The sequence below is a fragment of the Natator depressus genome, chromosome 3 (assembly GCF_965152275.1).
Source record: "Natator depressus isolate rNatDep1 chromosome 3, rNatDep2.hap1, whole genome shotgun sequence".
Taxonomy (NCBI): Eukaryota; Metazoa; Chordata; order Testudines; family Cheloniidae; genus Natator; species Natator depressus.
The window spans coordinates 52,963,675-52,980,450 of record NC_134236.1 but is presented as its reverse complement, the minus strand read 5'-3'; the positions used below and the strand labels follow the sequence as shown (position 1 = coordinate 52,980,450).

At 40.0% G+C, this 16,776-nt stretch overlaps 1 protein-coding gene across 1 annotated transcript in view; it reads left to right on the top strand.

Moving 5' to 3' along the window:
* The window catches only part of LOC141984481 (protein eyes shut homolog), a 785,366-nt gene that overhangs the window by 680,036 nt on the left and 88,554 nt on the right, over positions 1–16,776 (top strand). Inside the window, exons 16-18 of the mRNA XM_074947561.1 lie at positions 605–718; positions 1,989–2,102; positions 2,528–2,641. Coding sequence (XP_074803662.1) covers positions 605–718; positions 1,989–2,102; positions 2,528–2,641 — 342 coding nt within the window. The remainder of the gene's footprint in view (positions 1–604; positions 719–1,988; positions 2,103–2,527; positions 2,642–16,776) is intronic.

The window sequence follows — 16,776 nt, the reverse complement described above, 5'->3', positions numbered from 1 at the left end:
AGTCGCAAAGTTTATATTCACCTCTTAGAGCTCAGTAAGACTGAGGTTTGGAACCATGTTAACCAATCTGATCCCTCATATATATGCAAAGGAGTGCTTTCAGAGCTTACACAAGAACATAAAACATGCACATCTATTCTAGTGTATCAATAGAGGTATTTTTTTCCTGGACATCTAACACCTCCCTTGAATATCAGTTCATAAGGGAAAAAAATGCTACACCATTCTTGGCCATAATGGAGAACTTCCTAAGAAATTCCAATGAAAACCTTCTGAGTGCATATAACAAAATATAGAGTATCTTTTTTGTTGTTTGTTTCAGGGAAACCAAAGATTTGAAACCCCTAAAAAAAAATCATCTTCTTCAGTCAATATATCCTTTTAACAACCCCAACAAAGTCATCATTTGCTTATTAGACAGTGTCATAGAAATATCTGGTTCCTGCCTTTAAGCAAAAAGTGAAATTCCCTGCCAGCAATTGGAGACTCATTGGTAAAACATCTCTGTACATAACCTTGGTTATTAGATTTTGTTGTTTCTGGTTGCACCGGTGACTCAACAGTGACATATTTCTAATGAAGTGAATCCTTTGCTTATTTCCAGGTAATAACTGTGAGATTGAGGTGGATGAGTGTCTAAGTGACCCCTGTCACAATGGTGCCACTTGTGTTGATCATCTCAATGCCTTCAGCTGCCTGTGTTGTGATGGATTTCAAGGTAACAAAGAATTTGTAGAACACTATGATTTTTGAAGGTTAATAGGGGTTGGTATTACACCATTTTTAGAAGTTAATACTCAGGTGATAAGTTTTACATATTCATTTTAGCTTCATCTGAATTTTTAAATATATTTAATTCTGCATGAATACATCTTGAATACCATTACCGTGCTGTACCTTCTTAGCATCCTATGAATGAGTGCTTACTTCTGGCTGGAAGCTTAGCTGTTATAAATGTACCAGCTGGGAGCAATGACATTTACCATGCAATATGCATTGTTTTCTTTCAATGTTTGAATTTGCTGGCAGGCTGGATGTAACTGGTTAATACTATACACTTTTGTTGGGACAGAAAGCTTTATTTTCAGTGCATACATGCAATTGATTTCAGCAGTATGGTGGTGTACGGACTTAGACTGATTAATCAAGTATATTTATTAGTATCTGCTGTTATTCTGCTCTTTCACTTCACATTAGGAATTTAAAATGCATACATTTTCTTGGTTCATTCTTCTTGAAATGACGCAGGTGTTTAGATTTTCTGAAATACCAGTGTAACAGACATTTCAAATATAGGGCAAAATCTTACTTTTTGATTGATAGTGGTTTGGGGGATTTTTGTTTTGTTTTCAAAACAAGTATAGTTTGTACTGTTATTTGTTAGAACAGTTTTAAACTTTCAAAGCTTTTCAAGTTGTCATTTTTCAGTTATTGTGTCTTAAATTACAAGAAATGAATTTCTTTCACAAATATTAGTCACACAATATCTGTTCCCCTTAGTTACTTACGGTGATGTGGTAGTTAAGTAGTTATATTCTAGACTGTGATATAACCTTTTTTTTTTGTCTACATAACATTTCTTCTTTCATTTTGTGAGATTTTACTTACTGCCTTATCAAGAACAGAAATGAAGATTTCCCTCCATGTCAAAGCAAATGCATTCTATTATATTTCAATGCCATTTGCTTTCTATTTTTTTATATATATTGATATAAATTGGTAAGGAAATTGCCTGCCTTAAGTCATAAGAATCAATTCAGTGACAGTGAAGACTATGTTTTTAGGTCTTTATTGGAAAAATCAATAAATAACTCAAACAATAAAATATCAGAATATTGCTTTAGAGGCCTAGACTCAAGGTATAATATTTCTGACAGAAAATTCTCAATAGGTGAACTATTTTAAATACAATAGAATACATATTTATATTGAAATATGTTGATGCTATAAAATTTCCTCTTCCCCTACACTTTCCCATCCATCTATAGGCACAACCTGTGAAATCAACATAAACGAATGTCACTCATCACCCTGTCTCCACAATGCAACCTGTGAAAACCTTATCAGTGGATATGAATGTATCTGTCTACCTGGCTTTGCTGGTGAGTGGCATCAATAAAGTATCTAGCTTTCTAGCCCCTGAGATATTATTGACTAATTTCCTGGTGCTTCCTTCTCATTTCTTTTTATCTACCCTAGCCTAATGTTTCATTTGCATTCCAACAAACTGGAACACTGACTTCATCTGTAAACTAAACAGTACAAGATAAATTAGATCACATCTAAACAAGCCTTGAATGCTTCCACACCTAGGGAAGATTAGTCAGTGTTTAGTAATTCAGAAAGAAGTTGTTGTGGCTTGTGGTGAGGTAAAATAAATGGACTGTGACACTAATATATGTGGAATCCTTATTTGCCTGATTTAGACTTGCTTCTCATCACAAGTCATTTGAGATTTTTGAAGTATAAATTGAAGAACTATAAATTGACACCTGTTTGTCTTACTAATCTCAAAATCTTTTCAAAGGTGCAAGATGTGAAACAGATCTAGATGAGTGTGCCTCATTTCCCTGCAAGAATGGAGCCACCTGCATTGACCAACCTGGTAATTACTTCTGCCAATGTGTGGCTCCATTTAAAGGTAATGAATACTGAGGGAGAGGGGAAAGCAAACATAATTAACTTTAGAAAGCACTTCTGTCACTTGTCTGAACTCATTTCACTCTTCTAACAGTGTTATTAGTCCTTCATTTTCTCAAACAGAACTTTTAAAGAGACCAACCAATTATCCCTTAGGCTGCAACTAATGTGAAATAAATATTGTTTACGCATCTACTAAAATAATTTTGTTATTAATCAGAAGGGATACTATAAAATCACTTTAAGATTCTGTGCAGAGAGGAAATGAGGGGTAAATGGCAATTGAGTAGTTTTGGAAAACTTCAGTTGGTTTTCACTATTTGATTTTTTTTTTCTCTAATTTGATTACCCATGTAATTTTCTAATTATTTTTGCACATTCAGAATGGCAATTTATAGTTATTTTGGTATCCACAAATTGTTTGATTATTTCTGTTGATAATTTTAAGGAAAATGTATTTAATGTTCAGACTGTAATGGGGTGATCTTTTTCAGAAGAATTGCTTGGTGTTTTTAATTTTAATTTTTCATTGATAAAAATTGTAATGGCAGATTGTACATTATTCCTGAACAAATCTAATTTAAATAATAATATCAATTAAAATATACTATCAATGATTTATGAATTAAATCTAAAGTTTCTTTCCTTCTACAGTTTAATGTAATGGCTCATTGTTAAGGTCTCTAGAATAATCATTAAAAGACCATTTTCTTTTGTTAGTTAAGCTGGTGGGGTTTTTTCCCCCTTTGGGGAAGATGGCTGCAGTAAATTAATAATTCATAAGAAACAATCAAGCCTCAAGGTTTGTTTTATTATTTTAGTTAATGGTCAAAACTCTGCATATAGGCTATCACTTTTTAGTTTTAATTTATGAATTCAATCTTAATTTATAATGCTACTTGATTCAGTCTGATAAACGAATAGAGGTTGATGATCTGTGTCCACCATAATTTCAGAATTGGTTCTGATTAGAAGGATGAAGAGTTTTTCCAGCACAGCGTGGGCAATCCAGGTGCTTGCTGGCAGTACACATCATTACCGCACTGTGGATCAGATTTTATATGGATATACTGCTTAAATTATCCAAAATTGCAAAGGTTGATTTGAAAGTAAAACAACACATAAATAACCCAAATTTCCCATCTTGGAAAAGAGGAGACTGAGGAGGGATATGATAGAGGTATATAAAATCATGGGTGGTATGGAGAAAGTGAATAAGGAAAAGTTGTTTACTTGTTCCCATAATATCAGAACTAAGGGCCACCAAATGAAATTAATGGGTAGCAGGTTTAAAACAAATAAAAGGAAGTTCTTCACTCAGTGCACAATCAACCTGTGGAACTCCTTGCCTGAGGAGGTTGTGAAGGCTAGGACTATACCAGGGTTTAAAAGAGAACTGGATAAATTCATGGAGGTTAAGTCCATTAATGGCTATTAGCCAGGATGGGTAAGGAATGGTGTCCCTAGCCTCTGTTTGTTAGACGGTGGAGATGGATGGCAGGAGAGAGATCACTAGATCATTACCTGTTAGGTTCACTCCCTCTGGGGCACCTGGCATTGGCCACTGTCAGTAGACAGGATACTGGGCTGAATGGACCTTTGGTCTGACCCAGTATGGCCATTCTTATGTACTTATGTTCTTATTTTCAAATTTAGATTAATAAACTTAAATATATACAGTTTAGTTATTAGCATCTCTATAGTGATTTGTAACCCAATAGCAAGCAAAATTGGTCACTTTGGCAACACAAATCTGTCTGCTGGACACCTAGGCAGAGTGGATATGTTCATGCAAATACAGTCTGGTCCTGAAGCCTTTTCCCCTCCCCAGCTCATTACTTGCTGTCAGGGGAGAGCTCATTCAGACCCTGCTTACATATAAGTAATTCACCTTGCAAAAATATTTTTAAAGTAGAGAAACTAAATCAAAATAATTAGAGGAAACAATAGCAAGCTGAAATTTTTAATCTATTAAATAGTTTTAAATTGACATGTGATTTCTTTTTTTTCCCCCTCTCAAATTCAATTCAAAACGTATCTCAAGATTATGCTGTTATGAATGATGTCATTTGCCCAAGAGTGTTTGGAATAAATCCTTGTTGCATACTAATGGCTTGATCCTGCAAGCAAAGTATCTGACTTTAAAGATATGCACCAAGCACATTACACACAAACATATTATCATGTATTGGCTAGTTTATATGTGCACAGAACTACAGCCTTCCACTGGATGGAATGTAAAAGCAAATTAAGTACATGATTATGTCACAGTCAAATGGCTGCAATGCAAACTGTATCTAGCCAAATGAAGCCACGTGCTTATTCATATCTGATTAATTTGGATAAGATTCCTATTTATCCAGGCTTTTCTCCTTAATGCCCTTCTGCCTATTGTCAGTTTCCCTGTGATATGAGCTTGTCCAGGAGAATTCCAAAGAGTAAAGGTTTTGTTTCTCTTTCTCCCACTTATCCCTTGCTTTTCTTTCTGGTTTGAAAGCAGGCAAAGTGGAAAGAGTACATGTTTTGTCTCCACCTTTACCTTCCTTCTTTCCATTTTCCCTTCCTCTTGTATGTGTTTAAGCATATCTGCTTCTAGTTTCTTTAAACCAGGAAATTTGTGAAATCCCAAATTAGTGCCTTTACATCCTCACGTATTTTTAATGTATTCCACATGTCTTAATTTAGAGAGTTTATAAAAACAGTAATAGGACTGTTTTTGAATCCTTTTGTCTTTAAAGCCAAGTGCCTTAATTAACATGGGCCTACTTCACCAATGCTTGGCAGCCCCTTTGCACTAATAACTCCAGCATAAAAGGACCCAGAAAGCAGTGGATTCATATCCAGGGGAATACTCCAAGATGGTCTCCCGATCTGATGCGGAACTGTGTTTTGGCTATTCCAGATACTGGAATGGTCTCTTGGGATCTTTGGGACTAAACTGGCCACCTTTAACCCATGCTTGACCCTATGTAGAGCACAGCTCCACCACAGAGATGAATTGAGTAATATGTGTTCAATTGTGCAGACCGTAGAAGGAGAAAAAAATGACTAACAGAGTGGGTGCAACCTTGATATTAACAACTTCCAGTTAATAGCAACATTTTGCTGGGAACCAATTCCATTCTACTGTCTTTGTCAATGTGATTCAGATATTGGCAATGGCATGCCATTTACTGAGAACTTTTCTGAAAGAAAGGACCCAGGCACAGGAATGTTTTTGTGTATCTATTGAAATATATAAATAGGCCTATCAGTGAGGAGATGAGGTTGATTCCATTACAATATCCTAACAGAGGAGTTATTATAATAAACTCTTCTATTATGGTATTGATTCTACAATTGTAGCACTTCTGTAATAGAATCACTGTTATTATAGAATTGGTATTAAATGTTTCAGAAGAGAACAGCCGGTGGGAGACGCATTCTGCGGCCACATCTCACTTGTGGATATTAACCATTTCAGTGAAGACAAAGTTGTAGAGAAACACTGACGTGTGTTATTAAATTGAACTAAAAATTCACTCATGAACTAGGAATGTCACAGTTAGTAAATTTTAGAGTCCCCTTTGTCACATTTTGTCTTGTAGTTACCACACTGTTCCTTTCCTGCAGAAGAGTTTTAAATGCACAATTGAGTGTATCCTCTTTACAGAGAGAAATAAGGTGACCTTAACCATTATTCTGTTATAAAAGTGTCATCTCTTTTAATTTTCAACGGGAGAGGTGGGGGGAAAGGGAAAGCAACTCATTTGTTTATGCTCAGTGGCTTCTCAACATACCTTTGCAAACTTCAGCTTACCACATTTGATGCACTGTAGATCTTTGTTGGCCCAGGCTAAAAATGTCTCATTTAGCAAAAAAATGATTTTTCAGCATATACCATTTCAGGTTTATTTGAAGATCCAAGTAATAAAATAAAACCTTTCACACAATCAGACATTGTCTTTTTCTGAATGTGCAGTAGGGGCTACATTATGTTGGTGGGCACTTACTTCAATACCCCATAGAACCTATGTAGCAGGTGTGATAGCACCCTTGAATTTCTTAGAATTAACTCTTTCAAAGTGTCTTCTAACTAAAAGGTGCATCTGCATCCACTGACGTTCTTCCAAACCACCCTTTCCTAATTTCCCTCTCTCCTACCTTGCAGCTCTGCTCATCATGAAGAAATAGTTGTCATGCAGATGTCAGAGCTGCATTGTCCTTGTTTGAGCATCATGAGGCATTGTGCCTCAGGGATGCACATTCTTTCAATTGGGGATAAACACTACTGTATGATAAATCATAAATCTTATGGCATTGTTTCAGGTGGTGACTAGACAATCTAATTCAATGATAAGCAAGGCACAACTACCTGGCCTCCTATATTCTCTGTGGGATTAGATGAGTGGCTTTGCCCTCAGAAACATCAGTTTTCAGTCATGCAATTTGTCACTATTGAATAAAGTCTTGCTGGCAATCCAGAAATCTTACATACAAAGCTAAAGTGGCAAAAAGCCAAACACGTGCCAGTTTAAGTTTGCAGTGGTAATTTTCAGAAAGTTCAATTCAGTTCACAAATAGTAGTTTAAAATTTCATTAAATGCAAAATTCTTCTTCAAGAAATGGGAACTGTAGTTCCTGAATATAGTAGTAGCATGTAAAGCTCAGTGAAATTTTTCAGAGAAATAGTTTATTCACAGAAAAAATTCATTTTGGTCATCCCAAACCTATTTACTATTTGATTCAGCAAGTTTAAGCTGTGATTTTTTTTTTCAGGGCTTGCTGCACAAAACCTGGTTTCAACACCTACTTACAAATGTTTATCACAGTGATTAGGATATTTGTGTAGGATGGGGGGAGACCCAGCTTCAAATCCCCACTCTAGAGCAGGTACTTGAACTCAGATCTCTGAGCTAAGCAGCCTAACCACCAAGCTTGGTTACCTTCAATCTCTTCTGTTGAAGCTGTTCCACTTAGCGTTGCCAACTTTCTAATCACACAAAACTGAACACCCTTGCCCCGCCCCTTCTTTTAGGCCTCTGCCCCGTCCTTTCTCCGAGGCCCCAACCCCCACTCACTCCATCCCCCCTCCCTCTGTTGCTCACTCTCCCTCACCCTCACTCACTTTCACTGGGCTGGGGCAGGAGGTTGGGGTGTGTGAGGGGAGCCTCCACCTGCGGGTCTGAGCTTTGGGGTGGGCCCAGAGATGAGGGGCTTGGGGTGCAGGAGGGGGCTCAGGCTGGGGAAGGAGGTTGGGTGCAGGATGGGGTGCAGGCTCTGGGATGGGGATCAGGGCTGGGGCTTGGGGTGTGGGCTCTGGGAGGGCATTAGGGTGAAGGAAGGGATTCTGACCTGGAGCCCGGGGTTGGGTTGGGTTGGGGAGGGGGAGAGAGAGGTGGGGGGAGGGCGGAGGGGGTGTGAGAGGGAGTTAGCGTGTGGGAGGAAGTTCTGATCTGGGGCAGACAGTTTGGGGTGTGGGCTCCAGCCCTGTGGCACTTAGCTCAGGCTGCTCCCAGTCAGCGGGAGCTCTGCTTGGGTCTCCAGCCTCAGCCTGCACCACTTCCCGCAGCCCCCATTAGCCTGGCATGGCAAACCATGGCCAGTGGGAGTTACGATCGGCTGAACCTGCGGACGCTGCAGGTAAACAAACTGTCCTGGCCCACCAGCGAATTTCCCTGATGGGCCACGTGCCAAAGGTTGCCAATCCCTGGTTTATAGTAAAACTAAAAATAAGTTTATTAACAAAGAATAGAAATGTAAATGATACTAAGCAAAGATAACAGAAACAGAGAATCATTACAAGTAAAACAAAAATGACTACAACTTAATTCTAGCAAGCTATATCTTTACCTAAAACCATTTTTCACGTGTAGCAAAAGAGCAGCATCTCCTGCCCTTCAGGCCAACAGTATCAGGTTCAGGTATCAGATTTTTCTCTATTTCCCCTAAAGAATATCTTTTTGCCCCTTTGTCTTTATCAGAGTGTATTGTCTCTGCCTCAAAAGCCAGGAAGGATCCCAGTGCAGACTCTGTCCCGTCCCATCCCCCCCCCCCCCCCCCCCCCCCCGTGTGCTCACTAAGTTCTTTGGTTCCCCACTTGCTAGCTTGATTGCTTTGTTTATATAAAAGTACTTTCATTGTCCTCTGCCTGCAATCAAGCCAGTCAGACAGATAAATCTACATTCCTTTGTTTAGGGCATGCTTGATTTATACACTGCTTCCAAAACATGCTTTAAGGATATATTTCCAGCACACATTATAAGGCCTTATACACATCCTGTGCATACATCACACAATGACAGGACTAGAGTGTTATGAGTTTACATATGATACCTTACAAGACACCTTTTGGATACATATTATGGCAACAGTGTATTTGAGGTGGAGACTGTGTCAAGTCTGGTATGAGTTACAGAATAGTGGGCCCTCTGCCACTGGGCATTGAGGGGCTTATAGGATCACAACTACAAGTGCAATCAGCTCCCCCTTTTTAAAATGGGAATTAAGGCAATGAGTGCCTGCAGTATCAAGCTTAGTTCTACAAGAGCAGGCCCATCTGTGATAGTCAGATTGTGTCTGGGTCTGTGCACCAGTGTTGATGGGGAAGACGCGGACCAGCCACATTTGCAGTCCTTTCAATCAAAACAGCCTGCTACCATCCCATGGGACATTAGTCACCCCAAAAGGAAGTGGAAGCCAGGCATCCCACTGGCAAATACACACACATGCATAGACCAAAAAAATCTACCCAGCTATGTATGGGGTGTGCTTCCCATGCACACCCTCCCAAAGGCATAATGCCTCCAAGTACGGCCACTGGGGCACTGCAACTCCTCGACCATTACCCTTCTCCATCATAATTACTTTCTGTATATTCTGAGGAAGCCCTGAGAGGCTCTTGATGTCACCAAAACACTTATTTCTACAGTTCTGTAGAAATAAATGCAACTTTACTTGTTCCTGCCTGGGGGATTTAATAATCTAATTTGGACATGGTGTATCAATGAAACAAGGGAAATAGTCATACTATTGCAAGATGTTCCAATGTTGCACCCCTATAATGTGATTTTTGATGCCCCCAGAGTATCCCAGGATGCAGAGGGAGCATGCCCACTGCTACAGCTTTAAGGGCATCCATCACTCATCTCTGTGAAACCAGTCAGCTCAGTTGGCCAGTGTAGAGGATAAAGGAGGAGTCGTGACTTTACTTCAACTTTTCTTCATTTGGGGTAGCTAACAAGGGGTGGATAAAAGGACTGCATGTGCATCCAATGTTTGTACGGGGGCAGGAGTGGCCAGCCTGTGGCTCTGGAGCCACGTGCGGCTCCTCAGAAGTTAATATGCAGCTCCTTGTATAGGCAGCGACTCCGGGGCTGGAGCTACAGGCACCAACTTTCCAATGTGCTGGGGGGTGCTCACTGCTCAACCCCTGGCTCTGCCACAGGCCCTGCCCCCACTCCACCCCCTCCCGTGAGCCTGCCATGCCCTCGATCCTCCCCCTCCCCACCAGAGCCTCCTGCACGCCATGAAATAGCTGATCAGTAGGTGCGGGGAGGGAGGGGGAAGCACTGATTGGCGGGGCTGCTGGTGGGTGGGAGGAGCGGGGGCCGGGGAGCTGATGCGGGGCTGCTGACATATTACTGTGGCTCTTTGGTAAATGCTGTCTCCTTCTCAGGCTCAGGTTGGCCACCCCTGCACTGGGGGTTGCCTTGCAAAGTGATGCATCAGTAAGAATATATGGACTGAAGTCTCACCTGTACCCAAAATATGGTGGGCATGGCTGAGGATGGAGACCCAAACAAACTGTTGGAAGGCTCTCCAGTGATTGATCATTTCCCCCTCCTCATCCTTATCCCATATAGTTTAGAACAGAGGAAGGAAGTACAGTATTTTCCTATTTGGCCAAGATTTGTCTATGTCATTATTCAGTACGTCTATGGTAATTGTAGAGAAAATATTTATTTTTCAAAAGTTATTTTTTCTTGCTTTCCAGTATTAGAGCAAAAATTGTCCTTTGTTCCGATTTACTGTGTGACTCATTAAAAAGATACACTGTATTTTATTTGGTCTATATACTGCTAATAAGAATGCCCTTTTAATCAAATATATAATTGTGGCGAGAAATTGAAATACAATTCTGAGGAAATGTCTGTTTATTCGTTACCATCTTAATGACACATGTCCCCAAATGTGCTGCAATTAAGATTAAACCAAAAATTGTAATTGGCCATTAAACATGTTGCACAAGAAAGTAAACAAATGAGAAAGAGAACTCAGCAAAAAATAAAAAGCTTACATTGGTTGAAAAGCTAGAATAATAATGGAGTTTTCAGTATAGGACACTCTAGTATGAGAAATAGTAATTAGAAAATAGATATGTAAAATTCATAAGTGCTCATGAAGGCAGAAGACTAAGTACAGATAATAGACCAATTAGTTTTTCAGCATTCACAGGCTACATTTAAGGGTTTTTTTTTTTTCTATACAGCATGGCAAAGCACATCAGAGGTATAATGTGCTGTAACATTTGTACTCTCACTGCCCCATGTAGACCCTGATGGTGCACTCTAAAAGGTACCTGGCTCAAGTTAATGTGGATCCATGCCTTTCTGGCTGGTGAACATATTACAAAAGGTAGGGGGGCTGACTACAAAATGGTTTCTAAGAGAGGCCCTAAATTTTGGAACCTACTCCCCAAGTTGATCTGAAATAACTTTAATTTGTTTACTCAGGAATCTTGGACTCCATTTCAGGCTCTGGAGAGGAGTGTGCTCTGGTGGCACAGACTCTTCTGCCCATTCTTCTTCCTCCCCCAGGCTTTACCCTTTCTGCCCTCAAACCTGACCCCAGCCTTGTCTCTTCCCCACCCCGACTCCCTTCTCCCTGTCTGATTTTCCTTGTCTACCCAATCCCACTCTCCATTCCTTAAGATTTGGATCTGTCTCTTTGCCCAGCCAGTCAGTCTCCCCATCATACTCTGAGCCCCAATTTCCCTACCCTTTCCAAATCTCTGCCCCTTCCCATACCCAGTCTCAGTGTACTAGTCCAGTCTGTTCCAATTACCCCCACCCAGAGCCTTGTCTGATTTGTCTATCCCCTCTCTTCCACTGATTCTCAGTCCTAGTCTCCCTCTCTTAGCTCCTCATCCAGTCTCAGCCATCCTCTGCCCTGTCTCCTGTTCCATGACCCAGTCTCTTCACCCCTTGGCTCCTTGTCCCCATTCCTTTTTTGACCAGCCAGTCCCAGTTTTCTCCCTGCACCTGAAACAACTGGTTTCCACCTCCCCACACACATCCTCCATTCCCCCACCAGCTCCCAGTCCCAGTCTCCTAGCCCAGGCCATCCCAGTTTGTCTCTCCATCTCCATTCCCAGTCTTACCAGACTCCTGGTCCAAATCTACTCTTTTCCTCCCCTTTGTCCAGTTGTTGTCCCCTCTACATTCACATCAGATGACTTCAAACTCCATGCTACCTGGTTGACAGTATGGAGTCATTGAGAGCCCAGGATCATACAGGTTCTCTACTCAATTCCCATGCCTGACCCCACCCCAGCCATTACTGGGGAAATTCTTCTGAACCTTCATAGCCCTAGGCTAGAAGGACCTTTCTCAGTCACTCTTAGCTATGGTGCATACACAGTCCTGTCACACTTAGGAACTCTGAGGGGTTAGAGCCTGCTCAGTGTGAATGCACACGCACTATCTGGTCTTGTGTGGGATATATTAGGGGATAAGTATGTCAAATGAGGATGGACTCTTTGGGGAAGTTAGCTGCTAACTCAAAGATACGTACTGAGCATGTTGAAAGTGTGATTTTTCTCAAAAGCTTGTACCCTGGCTAACTTTGTGAAGATTTTCATGTGGATGGCAAAAGGTCCATCCTTGATACACTGCCCATTCCCTTAACAAATATCAAATCCCTCCTCCTAAGCATGTTAGTTCTGTTCAAAGGAAGGGACACCAGATTTGTTATATTAAATGGTAAAACAACATCATTTTCCCTAACCTTATTCTTGGAAATGGTTCAACCCTTTTGGCTGAAACTTTAAGTAAGCAGACACCCAGCATGTCTGACATTTCAGCCCAAATGGTTAAAGTTTGGCAAAATTATAAACAACTGAAAACTGAGTGTAATAATGGGAGGTGTCAGGCAACCTTAATAATAGGCTGCTCCGCCAGCCTGCCTATGATATAAATGAGCACTTGGGCATATCAGTCTGACTTTCCCCCTCTCTGCCCATCACCTTCATTTTTCATATATTTAAATGTAGTGTAGTTGTAACCCTGTTGGTCCCAGGATATTAGCGAGACAACATGGGAGAACTAATATCTTTTATTGGACCAACATCTGTGGTGAGAGAGACAAGCTTTTGAGCCATGTAGAGCTTTTCTTGTGTGCCTTGAAAACTTGTCTCTCTCAGCAACAAAAGTTGGTGCAATAAAAGATACTACCTCACCCACCTTGTCTTTCTAATATACTTGAATGTCATTTTTGCTGAACCCTGGTGTAATAAACAAAGCTTTTGTAATAAGCAAAGATTTTGTATTAAAACCAGAGCAGGAAAAGAAACCTTTTTCTTTAATTTCAATAGAAACATAAAAATCAGGTAACTTTCTGAAAAGCTTATTTGTTTTCCTTAGAAATGTTCTTCCCTAACTTTGAGAGAGAGTAATAAAACTCTTCAATTTTTACAATAAATTGTGCTTTAGAGTTGACAATACAAAACGTGGGAACATAGAGGTAGATACAGATCTCCATTACTCAATAATTGTTAACTTATTTGTATGGCTTGGTTACTTAATTTTATTTTTAGAAACTGTTTCACATAAGTAATAGATTCAACTTGTGTTTTATCTCTGTTTTTTCAGAAATGTATGCAGGTATGTAATGGTAATATTTGGACTTCTGTTTTGTTTTATTTTGTTTCTCATTGTAAGTGTGTGATGTGTGACTTTTTCATGATTAGATTTGGCATGGTTGCATGGTCTTGTTTTCCTTACTGATTTATAATACATTTCCTGTTTTAAAAATGCTAAGTACTGCTTCTCAAATGTACTCTTAGATGTGTTTTTTTTTAAGTACTATACATACTATATAGCATTGTCTATGAAAAATTACAAAACTGACTCTTCCATGGAAATTTAAATGAGAACACACATTCTGCAAAAATTTTTCACTTGCTCATTAATCGGCTGTAAATATGGGCTGAAAGACCTTGTTATATTTTTAAATTGGGAGAGCAATACTTGTTTTCCAGTGAAACCAATTTATGCATGCATCTACAGATATTTATTTCTTCAATCCAGTTCTACAGTTCTTCAGGCTTTAACTTACATGTACTAGCCTTTAATCACCCCAGTTGTGGATTTATGCCATGAAATAGATGGAACTAATCATCTAGCTGATAGAAGTGATGAAAAGCTTAGAGGTGCACCGAACCTTTTTCAAGGTCATGAAAAATGACATTTTGGAAAATTTAACAAAGGTGATGAAAGATAATTCCTAGGGCTTTAATATTTAGACGGGTTTTTTTGTTTGTTTGGTTGGTTGGTGGTTTTTTTTTTTTTAAATCATAGCTTAAATATTGAATGCTGCTTACGTGCTGTTCTAGAATTTGACACTCGTGGTGTGTTCATGAAAACCTATTATTTAGGGCTATTGGACTGCATAGATGTTGATTAGAAGACAATGTAGATTTCTTTTAGATGGTCAAATTAAAATAATTTCAGTCATTTAGTTTCAAGAAGCTAAAAGAAACTCTCCTTGGGGAATATAGATGCATTTTTTCTTCAGGTGGCTAAAATTTCTCAGCTGTTTATGAGGCTACCTCTCGAGAGATTTAACATTTCTCTATTGAGTGGCATTGTGAAATGAAACATTCTGCACAAATTCCATTTGATTACATTTATTCAGGAAAATACTGTGGTGATTCACTGTAACTTTGTGGATGCCCTTTAGCACTATTAGAAGTACAGCGACAGGAACAGAGAGAGATGTCTAATACTGTATCACAAAAAATGCAATAAATTATCATAAACTACTAACACAGAAAACATTTAGGAGGAAAATAGTTAACACTGACAATATGCAAAAGTTACTGATTAGTCACTATACATAATCTCAGTACAGTGCCATTTATTGATAATAAAGAAAGTCTATCTGTGCCCTGAGACTCACCAAAGGGAATACAAACCAAAACAGTACTGGGGTGACAGTTATTTCAAAGTAAACCTGAAAGAACATTTATCTGGCAGTAATGCGTAGTAACAAGGTAAGGGTGTTGTGTTATGACAGTTTATAAAGTTGTGACAATTTCATACATTTGTGCAACAAAATCTGCATAATTTGCATTTCTTCTGAAAAATAAAGATAACTCATCTCCCTATTCTCTCCGAAGTACAGTTTTGTTAATCTCATAAGAAGTGAGAAGCCATTCTTACAGTCATACTGTAGTTCATTATTTTTGTTTGAACTGAAACTGGATGTGTGTATATATATATCAAAGGCAAAATGTGGAAGGAAGAGGAGGATTTAAAAAAAAATCAATGACCGTTTGAAGTTTGCCACTTTTCTTATGAAATAGTTCCTGAACCATTCTTCCCTATCTTGATTATAGAGATTTATATTTCTTTTGAAGTAGCCCTTCTAATATTCTAATTGCATCCAAATTGCATTCTCACCATAGAGAAAGACACAGTCGTAGTATCAGGATGTACAACCTGAACTTAGGAAAATGCTATATTGACAGTAAGTGAAGGAATATAATAGGGCAAGATCTGGAGACACAACAGGACTTAGGTATTACCATGCTCAGTATTCTCAATGTTGTAATGTCTCACTTGCAGGCACCTTGAAAATCACTGGAATCCACCAGCCCTAGGTTAGGCACTCTATACAATGCATAGGGAGAGAGAGAGAGAGAGAGAGATCCACAAGAGCTAGTATGCTGGATGGGAAGCTGCCTAAGAAAGCCAATAGCAGATGGCTATCAGAGTGGTGTATCCTAAGCTCTTCCTCCTCACTGAATCAGCTGCCCATCTCTCCTGGAGTGGAATCGGCCTATGCCACACTTCGTAAGAATAGCTTAAGCACCCATCTACGTCCACAGAAAATGGCCAAAGGAGGAGTTGGCCTCGTAACCTTTAGCCAATGATTAGGGAACTCACCCAGGATGTTAAAGACTCCCATTCAAATCCCTTCTGCTCATCTGGCAGAGGGGGGAAATTGAACCAGGGTCCCTTACCTCCTAGTTCAGTTCCTTAGCACTGGGCTAAAGGGAAAGCCTTAGATATCTCTTCCTTGCAGGCCATTTTGCATGGAGAGTGATGCCCTCTGGATTGGGCCCTGCAGACAAGTTAGGTGGGGCACCTTCTCTTTTATCTGGTTTGAGGATTGTGTTGAGGCTTAGATGTGAGGTAGGTATCTGGGCTCCTGCCTGAGGCAGCAGGGTGCATATCTTGAGACAGAAATTTAGGCACCTATAGAAATTTTAGGTAAAAATTCAGGTGGCGTGTGAATTTAGGAACCTAAATGTTAGGTGGCATCTTGAGTGGGGGTTTTGTGGATTGCAGTAATGCCTAAATTTGGGATTTAGGTGATTAAGCCCCAGATTTCGGCACCTAAGTCGGCACCTTTGTGGATTTGGGCATAAGAGGCTAATGTCAGTTACCTAAGCTAAACTGCCATTTTAGGTGCCTCAGTCCAATATTTAGGTGCCACTGAGATCTTCAAAACCCCTGCTCAACTGCCACCCAGCTTTGTTGGCACATAAACTTCCTAGGTGCCGATGCCAGGGAAGGCCCCATAGCGCCTACGTTTCTGCTGGTGGGCATATGCAAAATTGCCTAAGTGCTGATGCTGCCAAACAGCTCTTCACCTTAGCTCATGCTTAAGTCCTGATGAAATTCTCAGTCTTGGTGTTAACCTGCCTATCTAGCCTGTGGCGGCCAATTTGTTTGGCCTGCTCAAAGCAAGGCTAACCTCCACAAAAAACAGCTGGCGGTGGGGGGGACCAGATCAAGAATTTTGGAGGCTGGCTGGGGTGCATCTGTGTTCCAGGTTATCCCCAGTGGTTACAGCACTCACCTGGGATGTGAGAAAGCCAGATTTGAATCCCCACTCTGCCTGATCTGAAGCAGGGACTTTGTATGAGGT